The 26,064-nt window shown below is 40.5% G+C and overlaps 1 protein-coding gene across 2 annotated transcripts in view; it reads left to right on the top strand.

Moving 5' to 3' along the window:
• Positions 1-26,064, top strand: part of SRPX (sushi repeat containing protein X-linked) — a 137,867-nt gene that overhangs the window by 80,984 nt on the left and 30,819 nt on the right. For both annotated transcript variants that reach the window (XM_089673910.1, XM_089673909.1), the window contains 2 exons: positions 12,806-12,997; positions 18,629-18,805. In XM_089673910.1, the coding sequence (XP_089530036.1) occupies positions 12,806-12,997; positions 18,629-18,805 (369 nt within the window). The remainder of the gene's footprint in view (positions 1-12,805; positions 12,998-18,628; positions 18,806-26,064) is intronic.

Genomic DNA, 26,064 nt, shown 5'->3' with positions numbered 1-26,064 from the left:
AGCCATATATATAGGGGCCAATATAGACAACATTGGCCCTAGATTCAGTTAGGGTAAGCAATACAATGAAAATCATAATCCTGCTTCATTTTGCACTATTGATTCCATGTAAAATTTCTATTTTCTCATGTAGTGGGGGTGTCCCCACATGGGAAAACTGCTAATTTTGTCCAGTTTAGTGGAAAAGCTATACTTATACCGTCCTCCGATCCTCCGGAAACCATGTTCCCCTCATCTGGTTTATGGGTGTGATGCCATCAGGAATACCCCATTCACAAGACCGCTAGCGTGCAGAGGGGAAGAAGTGGCAGGGACCGGTCTTGTGCTCTGAGGATTAGTGGATTCAGTAAGTATATCTTCATTTTTTTGAGCCCTAGACAAAAACAAGCAGATGGCTCATGCAGTGTGGGCACAGCCCCACTGCATGGTACAAAAAACATTTTTCCCGGATTTCTGCTTTAAGCACACATACATAAGACAAATACATAAGACAAATAGAGTGTTGGATACCTTATCAGCTGCTGATAAATTTCAGCCAAGATTTCTCAGTGCTAGAGCCGACAGCATGCTGTACTTTTAATATTCAATCCTGTTCGCTATGCTGTGTTCCGCTATTTTCATATTTTTGAAAGAAAAGCATCACAAAGAATGTTCCACACGTATAACAAGTGTATCCTCAGTTGGCACTGACTTGAAGAAATGCACAATATAACATGTAATCCCACGAGATTAGTCTGAATCAGAGTCTCTAGGAAGTACAGCTGCTAAATAAACCAAGAAGAAATCTTTTTCTTGTGGTTGCTACAATAAAATAGTTGAAAAAAACCTGAAAAATACATTATTTTCCGCAATTTGTACATGAAGCACACAACCTATAAACACAGTAGATGTTAAACAAAACACAACTCTCCTTAATAATACCTAATTAAAAGGAGGAGTTGTTTGTTTTCTCCCTTCTAAACTTGAAAAGAACTCCCAGTTTCCAAAGTACAGTAATCCTAACTTTTGTATATGTCCAGAGCATGAGATTATTGTCTAGGCTCCAGAACTTGAAGTCCCAGTGCAACCAAAACTTTATTTTGCTTTGGATAGAGCTGGGAACATTTGGAATATTTTTGAGATATTTATTACTGTCTGTGTCAACACTGGGGAAATTTCCTCTCACACCTTGTCAGGATGGGAGTTGAAGGAAAATGTCCCCAATGGGGCACAGGGAAAAAACTAGTAATGTAGTCACAGTGTTGAAACTTCAAAAAATGTGTTTTTATTTGCTGTCCGTGCCTTGCGGTGCCATTGACATCTGCACCCATTATTTGTTTATAGGCATCACAGGACAGGAAGAAAGAAAAAAAATCTCCCATGGTTTAGTCACGTGTATCTAAAACAAAACATAAACAATGCACAGTTCAATAAGTAGTCCCTAAAAATACATTATGCAGTCTTGCATTTTAACCACTTGCTACAGGGCACTTATACCCCCTTCCTGCCCAGGCCAATATCCAGCTTTCAGAGCTGTCACACTTTGAATGACAATTGCGCAGTCATGCAACACTGTACCCATATGGAATTTTTAGCATTTTTTTTGAGACAGATAGAACTATCTTTTCGTAGTATTTAATCACCTCTGGGTTTTTTATTTTTTGCTAAACAAACCAAAAACAACTGAAAATTTTGAAAAAAAAAAATTTTTTTCTTAGTTTTTGTTATAAAATGTTGTAAATAAGTGATTTTTCTCCTTCACTGATGTGTGCTAATGAGGCTGCAGTGATGGGCACTGATAGGCTGCACTGATGGGCACTGATAGGTGGCACGGATGGGCATTGACAGGCATCATTGATGGGCACTGTAAGGCAGCACTCATCACTCATATATGGCACTGATAGGTGGCACTGATAGGCAGCACTGAAGGGCACTGATAGGCGGCACTGATGCGCACTGATAGGCAGCACTGACTGGCACTGATAGGTGGCACTGACTGGCATTGATAGGTGGCACTGACAGGTGGCACTGACTGGCTCTGATAGGTAGCTCAGATGGGCACTGATATGTGGCATTGATGTGCACTTGTAGGCACTGATATATGGCATTGATGTGGCACTGATGGGCACTGGCAGGTGGCATTGATGAGCACTGACAGCTGGCATTGATGGACACTGACAGGTGGCACTGCTGGGGCTACACTGATCATCAGGGCACACTGATCATCAGTGATGATCAGTATACATGTCTCCTCTGAGTAATGCAGATTACAGGCTCTCCCCTCCTCTCGAGCTGTCAGTGTGAGGAGAGAAATGCCGATAACCGGCATTCCCTTATTTACATGCGATCAGCTGTGATTGGACACAGCTGATCACATGACCAAGTCAACATCTTCAGCTCTTTCCGTTGATCAGTGATCCGCTTTGTCCGAGGGACACAGCACACCACTGATCTCTGCGCTCTGTGCCCCCAGAGCCGCGAACGCGCGGTCAGAGTGGGAGGACGTCATATAACGTCCTCCCAGAACGAGAGAACCACCTTGTGCCCATCATTTCCTTATATGGGGGGCAGGAGGCGGGTAAAGAAAAACAAAATCCTATCTACAGCACCTCCTGGGCAGAAGCTAGCTATGTTTCCCCTGAATATGCTGGAGTTTGATGACATTAGCTTTCCTCCCTCAAATTTGTCCTGCCAATTTAGGGGGTTTAACATGAAGTCATCATGCAAGATTCTCCTAGAAGAGCCTGGTGACTTCTACCCAGGACATTCTAGGGGTATGACTTCTTTATACTTATTTATCTTTAAAATGTTCTTACATTTCCTTCTGAGGAACCAATTATTTTATATTTATGTATTAACTATTCCGCTTCCTTAATCTAAGCAATACAAGTGTGATTTCTTTAATTGATCCAGTTGTGGCGAGATAGCTTAAACTTGAAGTCTCACCAGTGTAGGCAGACAGTCACTTGATCCAAATAACATCTTGCAGATCATTAAGCTTTAGATGAAAATGTGCAGATCTTGACAGATGTACATCAGATAGGTAAAATAAAAATCATAGTGAGGAGGTTTTACTAAAGGCAAATAGGCCATGCACTTTGCAAGTGTAGTTGCACTCTGCAATACAGTTGCACTCATTTTCCTTAGTAAATTTGAATGTGATAAAGCTTCACTTTGTAAAGAATACCCAATCAGGTGCAAGGAAAATAACACCAGCATTTTTGCTTGCATATGCTTGGATAATGGAAATCAGCAGAGCTTTACCACATTCACTAAGGGGGAATGAGTACAACTGCACTTGCAAAGTGCACATTTGATGGTTTTATGTTAAGGGAAGAGTGACACTGGTGGATATCAATTTATATAACCTCTCTTAGCCAACTGTCACCAAAGCAAGTGTCCCTGTTGGAAGATTTCCCTTTTATTTTGGTTCCATTTACAATGGAAAGGTTTGGATTTTTCCTTACTTTTAATTCCGGTAACAATGGTCACCAGGATAAGTAAAGAGGTAGAATCTCCCTAGCAGGAAAATAGACAGCAATTAAAACTTGACAGAGGTTCTAGCCTTTCCTTTCTATTTAAAAAAAATGCAAAAAATATTTTGGCTTTAGATATACTTTAGGGCTAGTGATACCTGTTCCAGTGAGGTGTCTATAGAGAGGAGGGTGATAGGTGATTAAATCGACTCATCCTGAGAGCTATAATGTTCAAAAAATGCTTTCATTTGAAAAAATTATGTAAGCAATATTTATATTTGTAAATTGACCAATGTTAAAGAGAAAACTATCAAGAGATAAAACACAGAATGTAGTTAAAAATAATTCCTACTTCATAGAAAATGTACTTTCTTAAATGTTATCAGATCATGTTCTCCATTATCAGACCACATGAAATGTTAATGGTATGCAAACCAGATGTTCTGAAGTTCTTGTTTGTGTGCAACGCTTGGATAAATTTGGCAAACATAAAAAGAGATCCTTTGATCAGCAGACCATCTCTACTGATCACAGTTAGCTTTCCAGTCCTATTAGTATAGGTTACAGGTGTTCAGAATTTTCCACTACGTTCAGCATTTTTATAACAATAAATATATTTGTGTAGCCCTTACAGGATGGCAAAACACCTTACTAGAATGTAAGTGCAAACACGTATGGCCTTTAGAACAGATCACATTTATTTGGCTGCGTCGTATACATTCACGTTGGTTGTTGGCAGAACTACGTTTAGTGCTTTCCATAGCCAGTGCCAAGAGGTAGAGCGATACATTAGCTTGAAGTGTTACTAAACCAGGACCCTGCATTCACTATATATGTTCTCCCACAGCACACACTACATGGAAATGCAAATTGTTAGTAAATATAAACTGCTAAATACCTTTTCTCAGCAATACTGCAGCTAGAGCAGTCTTGTCACTTCTATCAGTGTCTGGCAGAGCACTGGTTAAAGCTTGTAAGAGGAGTTTTCTTTCTGCTCTAGGGAGATGCAAAACCCCTGACCTCTGTCTGGACAGCGCTGATTGGCCCTGTGCTGATCACATGCACTCTCTCAAGAAAATAAAAAATATCTCTAGCAATACACACCAAACTAAGCATGTGCAGAGTGTCTCCACACGATATGTCTTATCAGGAGATAAGAGGGGGGCACTGGAAGAAGGGGAGGATCAGAAAAGACAAGATCAAACAGCATTTTTAAACAATGCAGAGGATTAACCCCTTAGGTTCCACAGTGAGTATAACAAGCATGCTTTACTGCATATACAGACTGATTTTACTGTTGCGGGTTTAGATTCAAAATGGGACATAACATTTTGCAGCTGCAACATCAATTGTAACTAGAAAAGCTACAATTTCTGGGGAAATTGTGTGAAGTGTTCTTGCCTCCACCAGCTGGAGTGGGCGGAGTAGCTTTTGTCACACTGCTGCCTGCTCACACACCTGGGTTCCTATGGCAACTCACTCTACAGCAAGGGCAGAGGAGTGGTTAAAAAAAAAATGCTCCAACTTGCTCACTTCACTGGCGGTTGCCATCTTCAAACGGTTGTAGTTTTAAAATTATAAAGCTTTATACTGTGAGAATCACAAGACCCAGACCTACATTTTGATGCATAGTATGTCTCTGAAATATTAAAAATGAAGGCACAGTCGCAGTTTTGAAATTGGCCTTCAAATTTCAGGTGGCTAGAGTCGAGTTTCAATGAATGTCAATGGGCGGCGTGAGTTGCAAACAAATGATCATATTGTAAAAACTATCAGGACTATGGCTTAGCCGTGGACATTTTTAGTGGCAGCAGGGATAGCTGAACGTGTTGATATAAGATTTGTGTAGGCGGGCTTGAAAATGAGGGAGTGATGGCAGTTTAGAAATCATGTTCTGATTTTTCAGCTCACACTCTAGCTTTTGTCAGCACCCACTATAATTTTGAACATTCCGCCATTCATTACTATGGGACCAATTTCACCACAAAAACGGCGATATTTCGTGAACCATTCTTCGAAACGTTCCACAAAGTAATAGCACACCAATCGGGAACAATCCGCACGTTTTGGTATATTACTGTCTATGTAGTGTAAAAACTGTGGGAGGAGTTAGGGTGGTAAATTTGGCTATAATAATAAGAATATATATGTGAGATAACAGTAAGTGGTCTTGCCATGCAAGAACACTTAATAAATACATGACTTTCATGAAGTTATATTCCTTGGCAGCAATGTATCAGAATTTTCACACCACATCACCAGACCATCACCATGTTGCATACATGGAAAAACTCCTCATATCCTAGCTGTCCCAGCTCAAGACAAGGTGTTTAAATCAAGTCTCTTAAAATGAGTTAAACCCCCATATCCTTTAAATCCAAGAAAGCTGCCATCTAAGTCACTGTTTGATCTGCACTTGTCATAATGCTAGCATGATGTGATCAATTATGAGACCAACTATTTAATGGTTTTACAGCTCGGGTGAGCTAAGATAAGCACACTAGTAACTGTAACAGTTATCATTCAAGGTATTCAACTGTTTTGGTAAAGTGGAACAAAACCCATCAACTATTTCCCAAAGCAGTTACCTTCAAGGCATGCCATGAATGATATCTCTTGTAGTTGTTTGTACTCTCAACTGAAGTTATCAAATGGCTGATGTCAGAGCCGATCACATGTGCAGCAACATGTCAACTGCCGATCAAATAGATGCTAAGATGGAAATTTCCTTGGCTGTAAAGGATACAAGGGTTTAGTAACACTTTAAATCAATGGGGTTGTTTCCACATTAACCCACTACATTAAACGATTGCTGTCTGCCCACAGTACATCTACTGCTGGTGGGCGGCACAGCCAGGTTAAGTGACATACCTGTACATCGCCTTGCACATGTGCACTAGTGCATTCCCTGGGTTGTGCAGCAGCGCAATCCTGTGACCACTGTGTCCACCCGATCACTTGTTCCGGTGCTCATTATCTGACTGCTGTGAGCAGCTGGGGTATCATTTGATCACTATGATCAATCATAGCGATCACATGATATTATGTAAGCAAATTGTCATGAATGGCTTTTATTCATGAAACGTTTGCTTACTGTTGTGAGGCTGTGATTGATGCACAGCTATCACATGGTACCTGTACATGTGATTAACTGTAATTCAGCATGTCAGCAGTAAAGCTGTCATGAATGATAATCCACTCATGACAGTTAAAACTATTGCTTATAACAGTGATCATCACTGTCATAAGCAATAGCAGTGTAAAAACAAATCCCTGATCACCCTCCAGAGTAGTACAGTGTCACTATGGGGAAAGTATGTACAAAAATAGTAAAAAAAGTTAAAGAAAAAAAGGTTTACAAAATGTAATATATATATATATATATATATATATATATATATATATATACAGTCAGGTCCATAAATATTGGGACATCGACACAATTCTAAGATTTTTGGCTCTATACATCACCACAATGGATTTGAAATGAAACGAACAAGATGTGCTTTAACTGCAGACTGTCAGCTTTAATTTGAGGGTATTTACATCCAAATTAGGTGAACGGTGTAGGAATTACAACAGTTTGCATATGTGCCTCCCACTTGTTAAGGGACCAAAAGTAATGGGACAGAATAATAATCATAAATCAAACTTTCACTTTTTAATACTTGGTTGCAAATCCTTTGCAGTCAATTACAGCCTGAAGTCTGGAACGCATAGACATCACCAGACGCTGGGTTTCATCCCTGGTGATGCTCTGCCAGGCCTCTACTGCAACTGTCTTCAGTTCCTGCTTGTTCTTGGGGCATTTTCCCTTCAGTTTTGTCTTCAGCAAGTGAAATGCATGCTCAATCGGATTCAGGTCAGGTGATTGACTTGGCCATTCCATAACATTCCACTTCTTTCCCTTAAAAAACTCTTTGGTTGCTTTTGCAGTATGCTTTGGGTCATTGTCCATCTGCACTGTGAAGCGGCGTCCAATGAGTTGTGAAGCATTTGGCTGAATATGAGCAGATAATATTGCCCGAAACACTTCAGAATTCATCCAGCTGCTTTTGTCAGCAATCACATCATCAATAAATACAAGAGAACCAGTTCCATTGGCAGCCATACATGCCCACGCCATGACACTACCACCACCATGCTTCACTGATGAGGTGGTATGCTTAGGATCATGAGCAGTTCCTTTCCTTCTCCATACTCTTCTCTTCCCATCACTCTGGTACAAGTTGATCTCTGTCTCATCTGTCCATAGGATGTTGTTCCAGAACTGTGAAGGCTTTTTTACATGTCGTTTGGCAAACTCTAATCTGGCCTTCCTGTTTTTGAGGCTCACCAATGGTTTCCATCTTGTGGTGAACCCTCTGTATTCACTCTGGTGAAGTCTTCTCTTGATTGGTGACTTTGACACACATACACCTACCTCCTGGAGAGTGTTCTTGATCTGGCCAACTGTTGTGAAGGGTGTTTTCTTCACCAGGGAAAGAATTCTTCAGTCATCCACCACAGTTGTTTTCCGTGGTCTTCCGGTCTTTTGGTGTTGCTGAGCTCACCGGTGCGTTCCTTCTTTTTAAGAATGTTCCAAACAGTTGTTTTGGCCACGCCTAATGTTTTTGCTATCTCTCTGATGGGTTTGTTTTGTTTTTTCAGCCTAATGATGGCTTGCTTCACTGATAGTGACAACTCTTTGGATCTCATCTTGAGAGTTGACAGCAAAAGATTCAAAATGCAAATAGCACACTTGAAATGAACTCTGGACCTTTTATCTGCTCATTGTAATTGGGATAATGAGGGAATAACACACACCTGGCCATGGAACAGCTGAGAAGCCAATTGTCCCATTACTTTTGGTCCCTTAACAAGTGGGAGGCACATATGCAAACTGTTGTAATTCCTACACCGTTCACCTGATTTGGATGTAAATACCCTCAAATTAAAGCTGACAGTCTGCAGTTAAAGCACATCTTGTTCATTTTATTTCAAATCCATTGTGGTGGTGTATAGAGCCAAAAATGTTTGAATTGTGTCGATGTCCCAATATTTATGGACCTGACTGTATATATATATTTATATATATACACACACACACACACACACACACAGTATATATATATATATATATATATTTATTTATTTATTTTTTACATATTGTCACCAGTCAGTATCCACTGCCATACCAGTCGTGTGATGGTGCTGTACTGCACTTGTGACAGTATGTAGAAAAAAGAATTGTGAAAATGGCAAATTTTATTTAATTCTCAATTTTCCAAAAAATTGTGACAAAAAAATACAACTTCAAAGAACTTTGCATGCCTCTTGCAAAATACCTTGGGCTGTCTACATTAAAAAAAAGGGGTAATTTGGGGACTATTTGCATACCTCCCAACTTTTTGACATGGGAACGAGGGACACCTATTAGCAAAAGTATATTGGCATAGGACACACACCCCTGCCATGCCCCCTTAAAGGAGAATTAAACAAAAAAAAAAGATCAGTCAAACCCACAACTGCTTTTCTTTTTACCACTACTAGTACTTTATACAGGCTTTTGAAACTGACAAATGCAGCATTAGAAGTTCAGATTTAGCACCGTGAAACACTTTTTGAAAGACAAAAAGTGCAGTTTATATACAACTATACAGATCAGACCAAAATGAAGGACAAATGAGAGGGAAAGAGGGTCAGAAGGACTTTGTTCCAAATCAGGGACAGTCCCTCAAAATCAGGGACATTTGGAAGATATGTATTTGTACTGTCCTGGCATTTTAGGGCCTCAGAAGGCTGTCAGTACATCAGGACTGATCAATTTTCAAACACATATCCCGTAGTTTGTAGACTCTATAACTTTCACACAAACTAAATAATATACTTTGATTTGGGTTATTTTTGCCAAAGCAGTGTAACAGACTACATTTTGGCCTAATTTATGAAATAAGATTGTTTGTTTGCAAAATTGTATAATAGAATCTAAGAAATTAAATTTTTTGGTATTTTTTCATTTATATAGCAAAAATAAATGAAACAATGATTGGTGAGTGGTGAGTGGTGACAGAATACCACCAAAAGAAAGCTCTATTTGTCTAAAACAAATTATAAAAATTTCATTTGGGTAAGGTGTTGCATGACCGAGCAATCGCCAATTAAAGTGCTCAATAGAAAAAATGCCATGATCATGAAGGGGGTAAAACCTTTCAGAAATATTCCTACAGAGCGGCACTGGTGCAAAAAATCATGTATATATACGTGATTTTGCAGTACCGGGTAGGTACTCGGCTGTCAATCACCGGGTCCCGGCCGGAGATCACTGAGTATTACCGACGGGGGAGAGACCTGTCTATAAACAACACAGATCTCTCTCCTGTCAGCTCCTGCACACTACTTTGTATGGCTCTGCATAGCAGAACCATCATACAAAGTAGTGTGCTTACAGTGAAACACAACACACAGCACACACTAAAAAAAACCAAAAGAACAACAGCTCACAGTTAACCCTTTGATCGCCCCACGTTAGCCCCTTCCTGCCCAGTGCCATTAGTACAGTCTCAGTGCTTTTTATTAGCACTGTTCACTATATTGGTGTCACTGGGAATGTCAGTGACACCAAGTGAGTTCCCCCCAGTGTCAGAATGCCCGCCGCAGTCCCGCAACCCCACTTTAAGTTGCTGATCACCGCCATTGCTATTAAAAAAAAAACAAATTCAGTATATGTACCGCCATTTGTAAACACTAAAACTTTCATTTAAACCCACTAATTTACATGTATTGGGATTTTTTTGTTAGCAAAGACATGGTAGCAGACATGTAGCAGAATACATTTTGGCCTACATTTATGACGAAATTAGATTTTTAAAATTTTTTTACTGGACATGCTTAATAGCAAAAAATCTTCTTTTTTTGTTTATAGCGCAAAAAATAAAAAAAATAAACAGGTGATCAAATACCACAGAAAAAAAGCTCTATTTGTGAAAAAAAAGGACGTAAATTTCATTTGGGTGCAGTGTTGCATGACCGCGCAACTGTTGTGTCACAAAAAATGGCCTGGTCAGGAAGGGGGGTAAATCCTCTGGAGGGAAAGTGGTTAAACTTGTGATTTGTTGATAAACAAAACAGAATGCAACTGTCATGCTGTATTTCTGTTAAGATGCCAAAATTGTATTAACCTCTCAGTTGTACCTTACTTTTATGGTACCATACTGATTGTTACTCCATAAAGGAAACAATTTTCTCTTAATTTAATGTACTGATAGATGTAACAGATGTTAGTAAACCCACAGATATGTATCATTTGTTAGCTGTCTGGAAAACATTTTAACCAAGCCCCACCAACAAATATGGAAGAAAATCTAGGCATGAACCCATTCTTTGCCCCATCTCTGTCTCTTTGATTAGATCAGTAGGGATCCAGCATTATTTTTCACGAGAGAAGGACAGAAAAGATAGGATCCTTATAACAGAGACAGCTGCTGTTAAAGCATTGAAAAGGTTTGGCTCTGTTACAGTTTGACTATTTTTTCTCCTGATCTGGATCTATTGAGGACAATAAAGACAAACAAGAAGGGTGATTGAAACAGATCAGTTGTTGTATACCTTGACACCGGCATAGACAGGACAATGTCCCCAGTGTAAATCCAATGTCAGTCACATCTTCCAGCGGTGTAGATCCATGTTAACCATGCTGAGTGACACCCGTCAAAATAGACTCCCTACCATGTCAATGCTGCCCCCCAGCTACAGCTTTAAGTACAGCATTGGTGACATCATTTACCAATTCCAAACAAAAGTCAGCAGGAATCTGTCATTTAGAGCTGGTGGTGATAAAGCTGCTAAATGTCAGGTTTCCGGCTACATGAGCCAGGGGCTCAGGTGGGCAGGTGAACTGGTCATATGTGGCCAGTTTGTTCAGCTGGTCACCAAACTGCAAATAGGCAGGTCAAACTCATGTTCAACCCCAAACTAAAGCTTATCCCTGGTCAGTATCTGATGTTTCTATTCCTGAATGAGACTGGGGAAGGGCACATAATGAAGACAGTTAAAGTGGTTGTAAAGGGTCAAGGTTTTTTACCTTCATGTATTCTATGTATGAAGATAAAACACCTTCTGTGAGCAGCATCCCCCCCAGCCCCCCTAATATTCACCTAAACCCCCTCTCGATCCAGCGATGTGCACTGGAGTCTCGGCTATCCCAGGACTCCCTCTTCTCATTGGCTGAGACAGAAGCGGGAGCCACTGGCTCCCACTGCTGTCAATCACAGCCAGTAAACCAATGAGTAGAGGAAGGGTGGGGCCTAGCCACGACTCCGTGTGAGTAGACACGGAGCAATGGGTGCCCCCATAGCAATTTGCTTGCTGTGGTTGCACCCGACAGGAGGGAGGGGCCAGAAGAGCCTGTGGGGGACCCAAGAAGAGGAAGATCTGGGCTGTTCTGTGCAAAACCACTGCACACAGCAGGTAAGTATAGACATGTATGTTGCTTTTCCTTAAAAAAATAAGCTTTTAGTATCACTTCATAATCTTCATGAATTCAAGTGTTGCTGTAAGGGTGCTTTTTAGGTCCTTTCCACACTGGGTTTATCTGCTTTGCTCAGCAGGGGATCTGTCAGCTTATCCCCTGCTGAGCAGAGCAGAGCAATGTGAATGACTGGTCTGTGCCTGCTCCATTTATGCAGAGCGGACATGGACCAAGCCCGCTCTGCTCTATGGTGGCCGGGTGTAAATGGACCGGCTGTGCCTTTACACCTGACTATCACCGATCCAATCTGATCCGATCCACCTAGATGGAGCAGAACAAATCCCCTTCAGTTTGTTTTTAGTGGATTGGATTGAATTGGAGGTAGGTGATGAATGGAGGGTTCAGTCAGGTTTGCCAGAAAAACTAACAGACGGACCTCATCAGAACGTCGTGTGAAAGCGGTCTAGGATATCAAGCTTGTGTAGCAGTGACTTGAGCCAATGTCAAAGAGAACCTGTCATCATGGCATCAAACATCAAAGGAGGGACTGAAGTTGCCAATAAAAAGGACCAGTCTTTATGGCATCAAAAAGATACGGTAGTGACCTAATCTGGCAGCAAAGAGGACCTGTCAAAATGGCATCATGCAGGTTTTGCAATGACTGAAGTTACAATTAAAAAAACTTAGTAAAGATAGAATTGAATAGTGCATTCATATTACTACTGTGTGCACTTTTAATTCACACACATTTTATTTTTGTTTTAATTTAAAAAAAAAAAAGTAACACATTGCTGATTTATGTTGTTTAAATGCTTTCTAATGTGCAGTCAATTTGATTTAAAGTTATTAGTGTTTATGTGTCTGTGTCACTTTACATAGCATTTGACATATATTTTCTCAGATACCCCATGGTGCACTCCCATCAAAGTTAAAAACGGACATGCTACCTGTTCAAGCCCTACCCGATCTTATTATAAAACTGTGAAAGGGACTCGGTGCAACATCCACTGTCAGAAAGGCTATGAACTAAGTGGAGCATCTGAAGTTGTCTGCCAGGCAGATAAACGCTGGTCTGGCAAGTACGTATGTAAGCGTAAGTATCCTGTTTCCACTTTTCACTGTACTTTTCACCTTATACATCAACTTTTATTTTTACAAATAATTTTATTCATATGGATCTATTTTGTTTAGCTTTGCATGTCTAAAGTGCACTTGTGTAACAAATGATAACAAATAAGAAATCATGTTCGGTAGTTTGTCTATTCCATAAGTGCACCCATAGACATTAGATGAACAAAGAACAATACATTTGATTTTGTGTACAGTGTTTTTTTTGTATGTGAATTAGCCTAGCAGTGTTTAAAGAATAGTCAGTTAATAGGACTGTTTTTAACTGTTCTTGGATAAACTGATCTATAACCAGATTACAAAAATATTTTTTTTGTTTAATGTTAGTACACAATAGCCTATTGTAAATAAAAGCAATGTATAGTTGTTGCTGTATGTATTTCCCTTAGTTATTTTTGGCAGGACTGAAAAAAAAAAAATAAACATTATAAAAATATTTTCATTTTTCAGTAAATATAAAATTTTAGATATTAATTTTATGTAGTATTTTATCCAGCCAGTAGGTGGAGTGCTAGACTTCTTTTTATATGCTTTACAGGCTATCCTTACAAACCTCCTTCTTCTGTTGAAAGAAGCATATTGTTTACAGAAATCAATATGTGAATTCTTCTGGTGGCTCATCTCATTAGACAACTCGGTCTGAAGTTTTAATGAGAAAAAAAATCTCTTAAGCTAACCCACAGTACCATGAGGACACCTGAAAACAAATGCAGTACATGCTTACTTTTAAAAAATGTACATATATAGTAAAAAAACAGATATAATTTAAATAATATATTTTAAAAATATTATAATTTAATATATTTAAAAAATTGCATAAAATAGCTTTAACACAAAACCATTATAATTGCCATTTAATGTCATATTTTTAAAAACGTTTAATTTTCTAAAGGTAAGTGTGTTGGCCAAAATTGTATTTACTATGCAGATAATACCCATCCAGCTTCTAAATTCTGTTTTTGTTAATGTACGGTGGATCTTCAGAGATTTTGTATGGTGAAAATCAAAACCCAGGTTAGCCTATCATATTCTCACGAGGACCAAACCAAATGAGGGTGTGGGTCTCCCCAACTTGATGAATTACTAGGGAGCAATTGCTCTAACTAGAATTTTTAGTTGGAGATACCATGCTGCTCAGAAAGCCTGAAAGTGATCTGGCCTGTACTCCATGGGTTCTGTATCTACTGTATATAGAGGTCTCTAATTCTACTTCTTTCCTTACTATTCATACCTTAAAGCTTGGGGGTTTAATTAACGAGCAAGGAGCCCTCTCTCATCAATAGCTCCTTTACTTCCGTTGAGTGGTTTTTGTTACTTCTCTCTGGATGAGTCACTCTTTTTTTAAACCTCGGGCGGCTGATGGAGACACCAGCTGCTTTAAGTTCTTCTGGGAACGGAAGACTACGCCCATTGGGGGAACTTAGGGAGGCATATGGTAAGTTCCCACTGGATGCTTGGATATATCATCAATTACAACATTTTTGTACTGTCCATCTAAGGGCCGTTAGAATGGTAGACTCTCTTACTGGCTTTGAATCTTTATGGCTTAGGCAGCCTATTGGTAGAAGTCTGTTGTCTATTTCCTATAAATTGTTGAACAAACATGACACTATCACAGGCCTGAGATTCCATAGGGAATGGGGGACAGAGTTAGGTTGTTCCTTAACAGATTTACAGAGATGTAACATGTTAATACTGGCACATACTACTTCTATTTGCACAAAGATTCAAGAGACTAATTACAAACTTATGTCAAGGTGGTATAGGGTCTGAAGATGTTGGCCGCTGCGTACCCTTCAGACTCAAAAATATGTTGGGTTGCGGTATACAGGGATCTCATGCACATATATTGCAGGATTGTGCCAAAATTAGATCATTTTGGGCTGAGATGTCATTGCTGCTCCTGGAATGACAGCGGTCACTCTGTCAATTTTTCTTCTGAAACCTGTTAAATATACAACTAGCATGGTAATCTTTCCCATTTAATAGCATGCAGGAACAGCCCTGAAGAAGGGAGAGTATTTTCTCCTGAAATCCATTGGTTTGATGTACAGTAGTTGTCATAATTCTCAATAAATGCCTCTTAATCTACTATCAAATGTACATTTTTTTGGACTTTGGGCGCTCCTTCTTTCCTATTACTCCAAGTCGGACTGAGATCAGGAATTCAATGTTTAAAATTACTGCTGTTCTAATTCACAATGATCCTGTGCAGTGCCTTTTTCATAGCACTGGTTCTGTGTATAAAAGGAGTATATTCCCCCTTCTATTGGATGCTGCTAAGGGGCTAATCTTTTTTTTTTTGGGAAAAAGGCCACAGATTTTACAGAGAGGTGCTTGCATTTAGGGCCCTATGCATTCAGGGATGAATGCCAGAAATGCAGACTACCTGCATTCCAAACATAGATCCCTGAACGCATAGGATGCTAAATGTGAGTACCATTTGGTACAGCATTCAGCTGCAGTGTACTTCAGCTTACCACAGACTTTTATGGGCTGGAGGTAGCAGGACTGAATTCTACACCTGTGCCTCCTGATTGCACTAAAATCCTGGGATTGGGCACACTGGCTAAATGCCTAATGTATAGGGGGGCAATAGCCGATAGCAAACAAAGGCAATAGCTGATTCTTTAAATGCAATAGATATAATCAAAGCCTAACTCCAGCCAACATATGTTACTTTATTCTGGATACAACAGGGGAGGGTTGGAGCCTTTGCCTAGTTGTGTTGCTGTTTGTGACCCTATTGGGGAGAGGGAGTAAAGGGAAGACTTCCATTCAAAATAAAAAGTGGTGGGAAATGCCTCCAAAAGTGACACAGACAATGACAGAAAGGGTCAGAACATTTTCTTCTGAGAGATGTGAGAGAAAATATAACCAACGGGGACGTTGAAATAAAAACCTCTGAATTTTTACCTTTTCTCTATGCTCTACAAAATCAAAGAGAAAGGGTGTCTTTATAGTAAAACTTACTTTTTCTTACTATCTCTAACAGCAACATACATTCTGAGTTAAAGTGACGCTAAAGTCTGCTGCACTTAAGTCCCCTCCAGCATTGGGATGTCTATGAATTATGGCCTAGGGTGATTAATTCCAGTGTATGCACAATGGAGTTCCTTCTTCCCCGAACCCAAGGCATACACACGCTCGGTATACAATCTAAAGCACCTTGCTGGCAGACAGGGAGAAAGCATTATTGCAGAAGAGACATATACAGTCATATACAGTAATATATATACATATACAGTCTCTTCTGCAATAAAAGCCTTCTTGCTAGCCATTTTTTTAATATACTAATGTTCAGCTTTAAGGTGGAAGCATTATTTTCACATTGAGAATCAGGTAGGGTGAAGCAGCTCATCTAATATTTGCATACTACAGCTTCCCAGGGTCTGGGGTTCCTGTGGTGCTCAGAATGCTATTGAACTTAAAGCGCAACTTCAACAAAAAGGGAAAGTTCCATTCTCCTCCCCGCTATATTTGCAACATAATTTTGTTTTGGGGGGGGGAGCACGTACCTAGTTTTGACAGGTACTCGCTCCCACTTCTGCTCAAATCACCTAGGCAATCCAAGCAGAGCTTCTCCTCTCCCCCTTCCTACCCTCAGACTTATGAGACACTTCAGGTCCCAGAAGGCTGCAGGACCATTAACCGCATCTGCGCCACCCTATGCTACAGGGCGGCACAGCTGCACAAAATCATATATATATATATATATATATATATAACGGTATATATTAGTCGCTGGTCGCTGCCATTACTAGTAAAAAAAACTATTTCCAGTATATAAAACGCTATTTGTAGTGCTATATCTTTCAAGTAATGCAATTAAATTACACTTTTTGGGATTTTTTTAGCAAAGACATGTAGCAGAATACATGTTGGCATAAATTTATGATGAAATTTCATTTTTAACATTTTTTTACTGGACATGTTTAAACGCAAAAAGTCAAAAATATAGTTTTTCACAATTGTCGGTCTTTTTTTGTTTATAGCGCAAAAAAATTAGAAACGCAGAGGTGATCAAATACCACCAAAAGAAAGCTCTATTTGTAGGAGAAAAAGGATCTGAATTTCATTTTGGGGGCAGCATTGCATGACCGCGTAATTGTCAGTTAAAGTACCGCAGTGCTGTATCGTAAAATATGGCCTGGCCAGGAAGGGGGGTAAATCCTCTTGCGGTCAAGTGGTTAACAAAGTGCAGCGTGGGTTGTGCACACTGGGCAGCTGGCAGTGAATCACGAGGGGTCAAGGAACTGACCAGGCAGCAAAGGATACCTGGACAGGAGAGTGTCTGTTTATTAAAAGTCAGCAGCTACAGTTTTTGTTGCTGATAACTTTTAATTTTTGTAGATCTGACTGAAGAACTGCTTTAAGACAATATTAATGTAGAACCACTAAAAAACAAATAACAAAAAGTATTGTGCCACTTTATGTGAGTGCATCTCTTTTTACAGTTTCTGTTAATTCCCCCCAATTTCCTGTAAAGCCTGCCACTAAAGTCCACCTAATGCAGCTTCCTGTGATGGTGGGGTAACAATGCTGCACTGCTCCTGAATGCAGAGCAGTGTTGCCACACTCATGTAGTATGTGTATGCTTGCACTACAGTGGGATGGAAAAAACATTGCAGGGAGTGTGGCTATCAGCATTGTCACTGCTGATTCACACACCTGTAGCTTGTTTAGTAGCTCCTGGCCACACCTAGTCCTGCCCACTGCTTTCTGAATTGACAGCACTGCCTCTCTTGCTGAAACCTTCCCTGTGTGAGCTGCAGTGTCTGGGTTGGGGAGTGTTTGAGATATAAATTAAGGGCAACTTGGCTCGCTTAAGGAAAGTAAAGAAAGTTTATTTCTTTACTTTATGAGGTCCATATATCACATAGTAAGTGGATTTGGTACATGTTTAGACTGCCAATTCTGGAGTCTATAATGATTTATGAATTAATACCAAATCTGGGGGGTTGTGTGCTCAATCTTACTTCATAAAGCAGAAAAGTGAAAAGTGTAAAAACAAAAAATATTTTATTGCAGCTCACAAATTCTTAGATGTGGTGGCTGCATTAGTTTGTTCATTTTGAAGCTCTTTATTTTCACCTAGGAATTCAGTCAGTAAGCCTTCCTTTAACAGACCAAGCCATCCAGCAGAAGTGACAGTTGGAGAGTTGAGATAAGCCATTTAACACTGCTTACAATGGTCAGCTTTTATTCATGTACAACCTTTATCCCAAAAAAGAAAACTCTGTTGCTGTAACTGCCTATAACGTGCTAGCTGGAGTTCAGCTTCACTGCGTTAGCCAAATCTATTAGTGCACACTCCCTTCTCCCCAGATTGAAAATGCTGCTGTCCTATGGTGTCTCCTTGTTCCTCCATCCAGAGTGGAGACACCCTAAGGCAGGAATTGTGCAGCTGGCCAGATTACCAAGTAAAAATAAGCCTGAAAAATAAAATGAATGCAGCCATTACATTTAGGGTTGGTAAGCTGCAACATATTGAATATTTGTCTTTGGGTTAAATACTGCAGAAGGCCATTTACTTTTCTGAAAGCACATATGACATGCATTTTAATGTTTCGTTTGTTTTTTTGTTTTTTTTTAGAAAAAAGATGTGCACCTCTCACAATGCCAGTAAATGGAGGGTTTAAATGTACAGATGGGGCATACTTTAACTCCAGATGTGAATATTATTGCTCACCTGGCTACCAGCTAAAAGGAGACAGAGTTGTAACCTGCATGGACAGCAAAAACTGGAGTGGAAGAGCAGCAACTTGTGTAGGTAAGTTATTAAATATAATTTCCACAATGATCAGTACGGAAGCACAATAATGGTATGAAAGAACAAATCAGAACAAATGCTATACATAATCACAGCCAGTGAGCCAATGAGGAGAGGGGGGGGGGGGGGTCAGCCTCTGCTCTATGTCTCTTATGGAGCACACAGTGGTTTCCGCAGAGCGAGCAGCTTTACCTGGGGACACTGCTCGAGGGGGAGGAGCCAGGAGCACTGGTGGGGATCAGAAAAGGAAAGGATGGGGGCTGCTCTGTGCAAGGACAATGCACAGAGCAGGTATATATGACATGTTTGTTATTTTACAAAGCTTTAGTGTCACTTTAAGTAACACTTGCAGGTTTTGTCTCTCTCCCAGACTGTGACTGAACATTAAAAAAACAGGAGGCAGACCGCTGAGCATACCTCTCTGTCACTCTGTTCTTTTCTCCTATCAGCATACTCCCTGTTAGCGCATGAGCAAAACAAAAAAATGGCTTCTTGTGCTGCTTCTTTGTCTCCCCCTCTGTGCTCTGCTGTAAAGAAGACAGGTTGATACAGTCAGGTCCATAAATATTGGGACATCGACACAATTCTAACATTTTTGGCTCTATACACCACCACAATGGATTTGAAAGGAAACAAACAAGATGTGCTTTAACTGCAGACTGTCAGCTTTAATTTGAGGGTATTTACATCCAAATCAGGTGAACGGTGTAGGAATTACAACAGTTTGCATATGTGCCTCCCACTTGTTAAATGACCAAAAGTAATGGGACAATTGGCTTCTCAGCTGTTCCATGGCCAGGTGTGTGTTATTCCTCATTATCCCAATTACAATGAGCAGATAAAAGGTCCAGAGTTCATTTCAAGTGTGCTATTTGCATTTGGAATCTGTTGCTGTCAACTCTCAAGACGAGATCCAAAGAGCTGTCACTATCAGTGAAGCTAGCCATCATTGGGCTGAAAAAACAAAACAAACCCATCAGAGAGATAGCAAAAACATTAGGCGTGGCAAAAACAACTGTTTGGAACATTCTTAAAAAGAAGGAACGCACCGGTGAGCTCAGAAACACCAAAAGACCCGGAAGACCACGGAAAACAACTGTGGTGGATGACCGAAGAGTTCTTTCCCTGGTGAAGAAAACACCCTTCACAACAGTTGGCCAGATCAAAAACACTCTCCAGGAGGTAGGGCATGTGTATCAAAGTCAACAATCAAGAGAAGACTTCACCAGAGTGAATACAGAGGATTCACCACAAAATGTAAACCATTGGGGAGCCTCAAAAACAGGAAGGCCAGATTAGAGTTTGCCAAACAACATCTAAAAAAGCCTTCACAGTTCTGGAACAACATCCTATGGACAGATGAGACCAAGATCAACTTGTACCAGAGTGATGGGAAGAGAAGAGTATGGAGAAGGAAAGAAACTGCTCATGATCCTAAGCATACCACCTCATCAGTGAAGCATGGTGGTGGTAGTGTCATGGCGTGGGCATGTATGGCTGCCAATGGAACTGGTTCTCTTGTATTTATTGATGATGTGACTGCTGACAAAAGCAGCAGGATGAATTCTGAAGTGTTTCGGGCAATATTATCTGCTCATATTCAGCCAAATGCTTCAGAACTCATTGGATGCCACTTCACAGTGCAGATGGACAATGACCCAAAGCATACTGCAAAAGCAACCAAAGAGTTTTTTAAGGGAAAGAAGTGGAATGTTATGCAATGGCCAAGTCAATCACCTGACTTGAATCCGATTGAGCATGCATTTCACTTGCTGAAGACAAAACTGAAGGGAAAATGCCCCAAGAACAAGCAGGAACTGAAGGCAGTTGCAGTAGAGGCCTGGCAGAGCATCACCAGGGATGAAACCCAGCGTCTGGTGATGTCTATGCGTTCCAGACTTCACGCTGTAATTGACTGCAAAGGATTTGCAACCAAGTATTAAAAAGTGAAAGTTTGATTTATGATTATTATTCTGTCCCATTACTTTTGGTCCCTTAACAAGTGGGAGGCACATATGCAAACTGTTGTAATTCCTACACTGTTCACCTGATTTGGATGTATATACCCTCAAATTAAAGCTGACAGTCTGCAGTTAAAGCACATCTTGTTCGTTTCATTTCAAATCCATTGTGGTGGTGTATAGAGCCAAAAATGTTAGAATTGTGTCGATGTCCCAATATTTATGGATCTGACTGTATGTAAAATCAAATTCTGGAATTTACACTGCTTACATTAAAAAAAAGTAACATAGTATTAATGACTTACTGAGCTACACTAATTTGTGGCTTTTTGTCTGCCTGGAGTTTAGCTTTGTAATTTGCTCATTTTGAGCACCATTTACTGATTACTAACACAGATATTTTCATAAGCTAACTACAAAAGTCACTGATAAATGACACCAGTAATGTATAGGGCATTATCACAACAACTGTGCATGTTTTTTAGAATGCACAAACTTTACATTAGCCTGAATTACTCATTGCAGCAGCAAGGGTACAGTTCTTTTTTTTTTCCAGAGCATCGGAAGTTCACCAAAGCCTTCAGGATAAAATGTTATATCCATTAATGTTGCAGGTATAGTCAAGTCGTATGTTCAATGGCAGATAAATTAACAGGACGTGGTAGACAGCATATCTTCTATAATGTACTGTATTAGTCAGAGCCCGCAAGGTCATATCCAGAGAGATTTATGATCTTCCACTAAATTGACTGGATATTCAAGTTTAACTGCTTCTTCCTCTTCATTCTGCAGTAAATTACAGGAAAAGGAACTCATTATCTATTAAACTGTATATAGTCAAGCTTCTTTCAGCGTGAGCTGTGGGTATTGACAGTGTACTAGTAAAGCAATAGTTAATGTTGTGATGACATCCATAATTTACAGTATTTGCTGTGTCAGTCAGCTTGGCACTTCTGAGAAGTATAAAAGATGAAAATGAAACTTTCTATACATTTATTTTTGATCTCTTTAGAAATCATGTAAGTAAGTACAGCAACACATAGAGATATGAAATACCATATGGTGAGGAGGGGTCTTTTGGCTTTGAAATCAACAATGGAAACACACAAGGGGGCAAGGGGTTCAGGTGAGCTGTGAACACAAGGGGTGCAGATGAGCTGTTGACAGAGGTATAGTTTTAGCAAGTAAGCTGTGGATGAGGGGTGCAGAGATGAGTGGTGAATAAAGGGGTGCAGACATGAACTGTGGGCAAGGGTTGCAGGGTGAACTGTGGAGGACAGGTGAAGAGGCGACCTGTGGATGATGGGTACAGTTGTTAGTAGTGAATAAAGGGGTGCAGACATGAACTGTGGGCAAGGGATGCGGGGTGAACTGTGGAGGAGAGGTGAAGAGGCAACCTGTGGATGATGGGTGCAGGGGAGAGTGGTGAATAAAGGGGTGCAGCCATGAACTGTGGGCAAGGGTTGTGGGAGTGAACTGTGGAGGAGAGGTGAAGAGGAGACCTGTGGATGATGGGAGCAGAGGAGAGTGGTAAATAAAGGGGTGCAGACATGAACTGTGGGCAAGGGTAGCAGGGTGAACTGTGGAGGACAGGTGAAGAGGCGACCTGTGGATGATGGGTGCAGTTGTTAGTAGTGAATAAAGGGGTGCAGACATGAACTGTGGGCAAGGGATGCGGGGTGAACTGTGGAGGAGAGGTGAAGAGGCAACCTGTGGATGATGGGTGCAGAGGAGAGTGGTGAATAAAGGGGTGCAGCCATGAACTGTGGGCAAGGGTTGTGGGAGTGAACTGTGGAGGAGAGGTGAAGAGGCGACCTGTGGATGATGGGTGCAGAAATGAGTGGTGAATAAAGGGGTGCAGACATGAACTGTGGGCAAGGGTTGATGGGTGAACTGTGCAGAGGTGAAGAGGCAACCTGTGGATGATGGGTGCAGAGGAGAGTGGTGAATAACGGGGTGCAGCCATGAACTGTGGGCAAGGGTTGTGGGAGTGAACTGTGGAGGAGAGGTGAAGAGGCGACCTGTGGATGATGGGTGCAGAAATGAGTGGTGAATAAAGGGGTTCAGACATGAACTGTGGGCAAGGGTTGCAGGGGGAACTGTGGAGTAGAGGTGAAGAGGCGACTTGTGGATGATGGGTGCAGAAATGAGTGGTGAATAAAAGGGTGCAGACATGAACTCTGAGCAAGGGTTGAGGGGGGAACTGTGGAGGAGAGGTGAAGAGGCGACCTGTGGATGAGGGGTGCAGTTGTGAGTGGTGAATAAAGGGGTACAGACATGAACTGTGGGCAAGGGTTGCGGAGGTGAACTGTGGAGGAGAGGTGAAGAGGCGACCTGTGGATGATGGGTGCAAATGCAAGAAGTATGAGGGAAGGTGAGAACAGGGGGTGCAGAGCAGAGCTTTGCCTAGAGTGGAGGGGGGAGCTGTGAAGGAGGGGTACAGAGGTGGGTGGCGGATGAGTTGTGCATAGGCAAATGATGGATGTAGGGTGCAAAGGCATGTGGTTCAAATAAAAATTTGAGGTGAAATAAAGATATTTTGTTAATTTTTAATGTTTGGTATTTCAACATATATAAATTAAAAACCCTTTTTTTTCTTGAGGAATTCTATATGTCTTATATAATTAGTTGTTTCTTATATAATTTTGCAACTTACCTCTTTGAATGTTCCATAAGCCCAAACTCATGAAATGTAAAAGATGAAATTTAAAGAGCCAAAATGCTCCAATTCAAAATTGGATTTTGAATCATCAGTTCATAAAACATTATTTAGATGTTCCTCAGGTGCCTACTTTTAATTTTCTGGTTGATATGGATTATTACTGTACTTTATCCATTGTTTTACTTTATTGTTTAATAATAACTAAATGCCTTAGCTTATTTTCTGCTAAAAAAATTAATAAAATAGCTGCTGGCTTGCATTACTAAAGAAACACCACAAGATGGTAGTAAAAACATTGTTATCTTCTGATACAACTCCAGCTGTTCATCCTTGTCGTAAAATGCATCTGTAAAAATAAAGTTTGTCTATGTGATTCTTTTCCACTCTATTCATTGTTAAAATTGATGCGTTCATACTGTATTGTAGAATAGTTTTGCGAAAACAAAAACACAATTTGAGCGTGAAAACTGATCTATGATTACATTACTGCGCGTTACTCAGCATATGCTGGGAAAGAATTCTGCACTGCAGAGGTGATGCTGATGGAGCTGCTGCTGAGAGATGGTTCCTGTGTATTAAAGTATTAGGAGTTTATTTATTTGTACAATAAAATATTTTTCATTGATCTTACAATTTGAACAGTAATGCTCCTTTGCATAGTATATTTAAATGCAAGAGCATTTCTAAACAAACCACAATTTACAAATGTATGTCTAGGACAGTGGTCTCCAAACCGTGGCCTGGGGGCCAGATGAGGTACTTTGTTTGCACTATTTAACCCACTGATACCAGCAATCAGGCATAATTCCCCCCCCCCCGCCCCCTTACACCAATGAAGGGGGCACAACGCCTTTTAATGACACCAGTGATGGGGCACAAGTCCTCCCAGTAACACCAATGATGGGTCACAATTCCTCTGACACAAACAATATGGCATTATTTTTTCTCACTGACGTTGGGACCTTTTCTACTCCCACTAGCCACAGTCTGGCCCTCCTAAAGTCTAAAGGACAGTAAACTGGCGCTTTGTTTAGAAAGTTTGGAGAATCCTGGTCTAGAACCGTAGGTTTGATTTTAATCTATTGAGAGATCTAACCCCTTGCCAACAGTCACTTTGTTAGACTAGTCTATATCAACAAAATCCAATATAATCTCCCCTGAGCGTACAGGTGTAGATAAAGTCTCTAAGATCAGCTGTAAATAAAAATTCCAGGAATTGTGCAGCTCTTTGAATTTCCTACGAAGGCTTGAAAACAATCTGAAGCAAAAGAAAAAACAAGGGAAGCGTAACCCAGTGCAATAAAACCTTTTATTTGACTGATATACCACGCAATATAAAATGCACTCACATGATCAATAGATAAATCATTCCTTAACATACTGTATCCACCTTGGGCAGGAACCCATCCTAAGAGTGTCTCCTGCCTGACCACCTGTGATAGGCTATTCAAATACTCCTTGGCTTTCTGTCAAACGTTGTCCATCCTGATCAGTCTCCTTACCCCTACCTCCCTTTACACAGGAGCTTGACACTGTCTGCTGCCGGGGTGGCTGGAAGTGAATGGCTCTACCAGTTCCTTCTCTCCCTGGGCTCATGGGCTCATATCCCACACAGCAGGTTGCTGTTACATACAGAGATTCTGGCAGTGTGCTTCATCTTCAGCTAGGCATCAGAAGATCACAGGTGGTCAGGTAGGAGTTGCTCATAGGATGGATTGCTGACCATAGTGCATATGTTAAGGAATAATTTATGTATTGATCCTGTGAGTACATTTTATGTTGTGTGGTATATCAGTCAAATAAAAGGTTTTATTGAGCTAGGTTGCTTTTCCCTTGTTTTTTCACTTTGTTAGGCTAGAGCTACTAGGATTTTTTGTAGTTTAATTATGCCACTAACATTGTCAGAGGTTCAATGGTGACATAACAACAGTTCACACCTTTAGCCATGTAAATCAAAGAATTAACACCTCTGCAGACTTCTGGATACCAAGAGATGGGATTATTTAGTTAGAACATGGTGGTTCCACAAATTTCACACCTCCCATCCTATTCTTGCACAACAATATCTACAAATTATCTGGTGATTGGAATAAGGTGTCAATAGCGGTGCTACCTGTGTAGATATAAATGCTGTATTATCTTCCTGGGACTCATTAGAACCAAAGAAGTGGCTTGGAGAAGCTACAAATGTCTTCAACATTACAGAACAAGTTCTGTTGGATGTGAATAGCTACTACTAGCAATACCTGTGTAAATGAGATTCTTCACAGACATACAGTAGTTCATCCCTAGGGGTAACAATTGATCACTAAACACCTGGAACAATTGGTTATGTACAAAGTAATGTAGCAACCCCCCCCCAACCCCCAAAGGCTGGTGGGAGCACCACCAGAGAAAGGGTGGGCTAGCATTTCATCTCAGAGAGTAGTCCTCAGCATTAGTGGAACAATGTGTACAGATGAGTTTCAGTCACTTTTAGATGCAAAACAAATTTATTGACTCTCACTCAATACTTCAGTGAAAGGGTAAGGGCACGGGAAACACCCATGGACTAGCAAACTTCAGAAAAGGGGAACAAAATAGTTAAAGTCTTCACAGATGGAGAGCCTTTAAGCTGACCTGGCAGTCTGTGACTG

Source organism: Staurois parvus, unplaced genomic scaffold (assembly GCF_062004578.1).
Source record: "Staurois parvus isolate SC_StPar_1 unplaced genomic scaffold, SC_StPar_1.0 ptg000145l, whole genome shotgun sequence".
Lineage (NCBI taxonomy): Eukaryota > Metazoa > Chordata > Amphibia > Anura > Ranidae > Staurois > Staurois parvus.
This window is presented reverse-complemented; position numbering and strand designations above follow the sequence as displayed.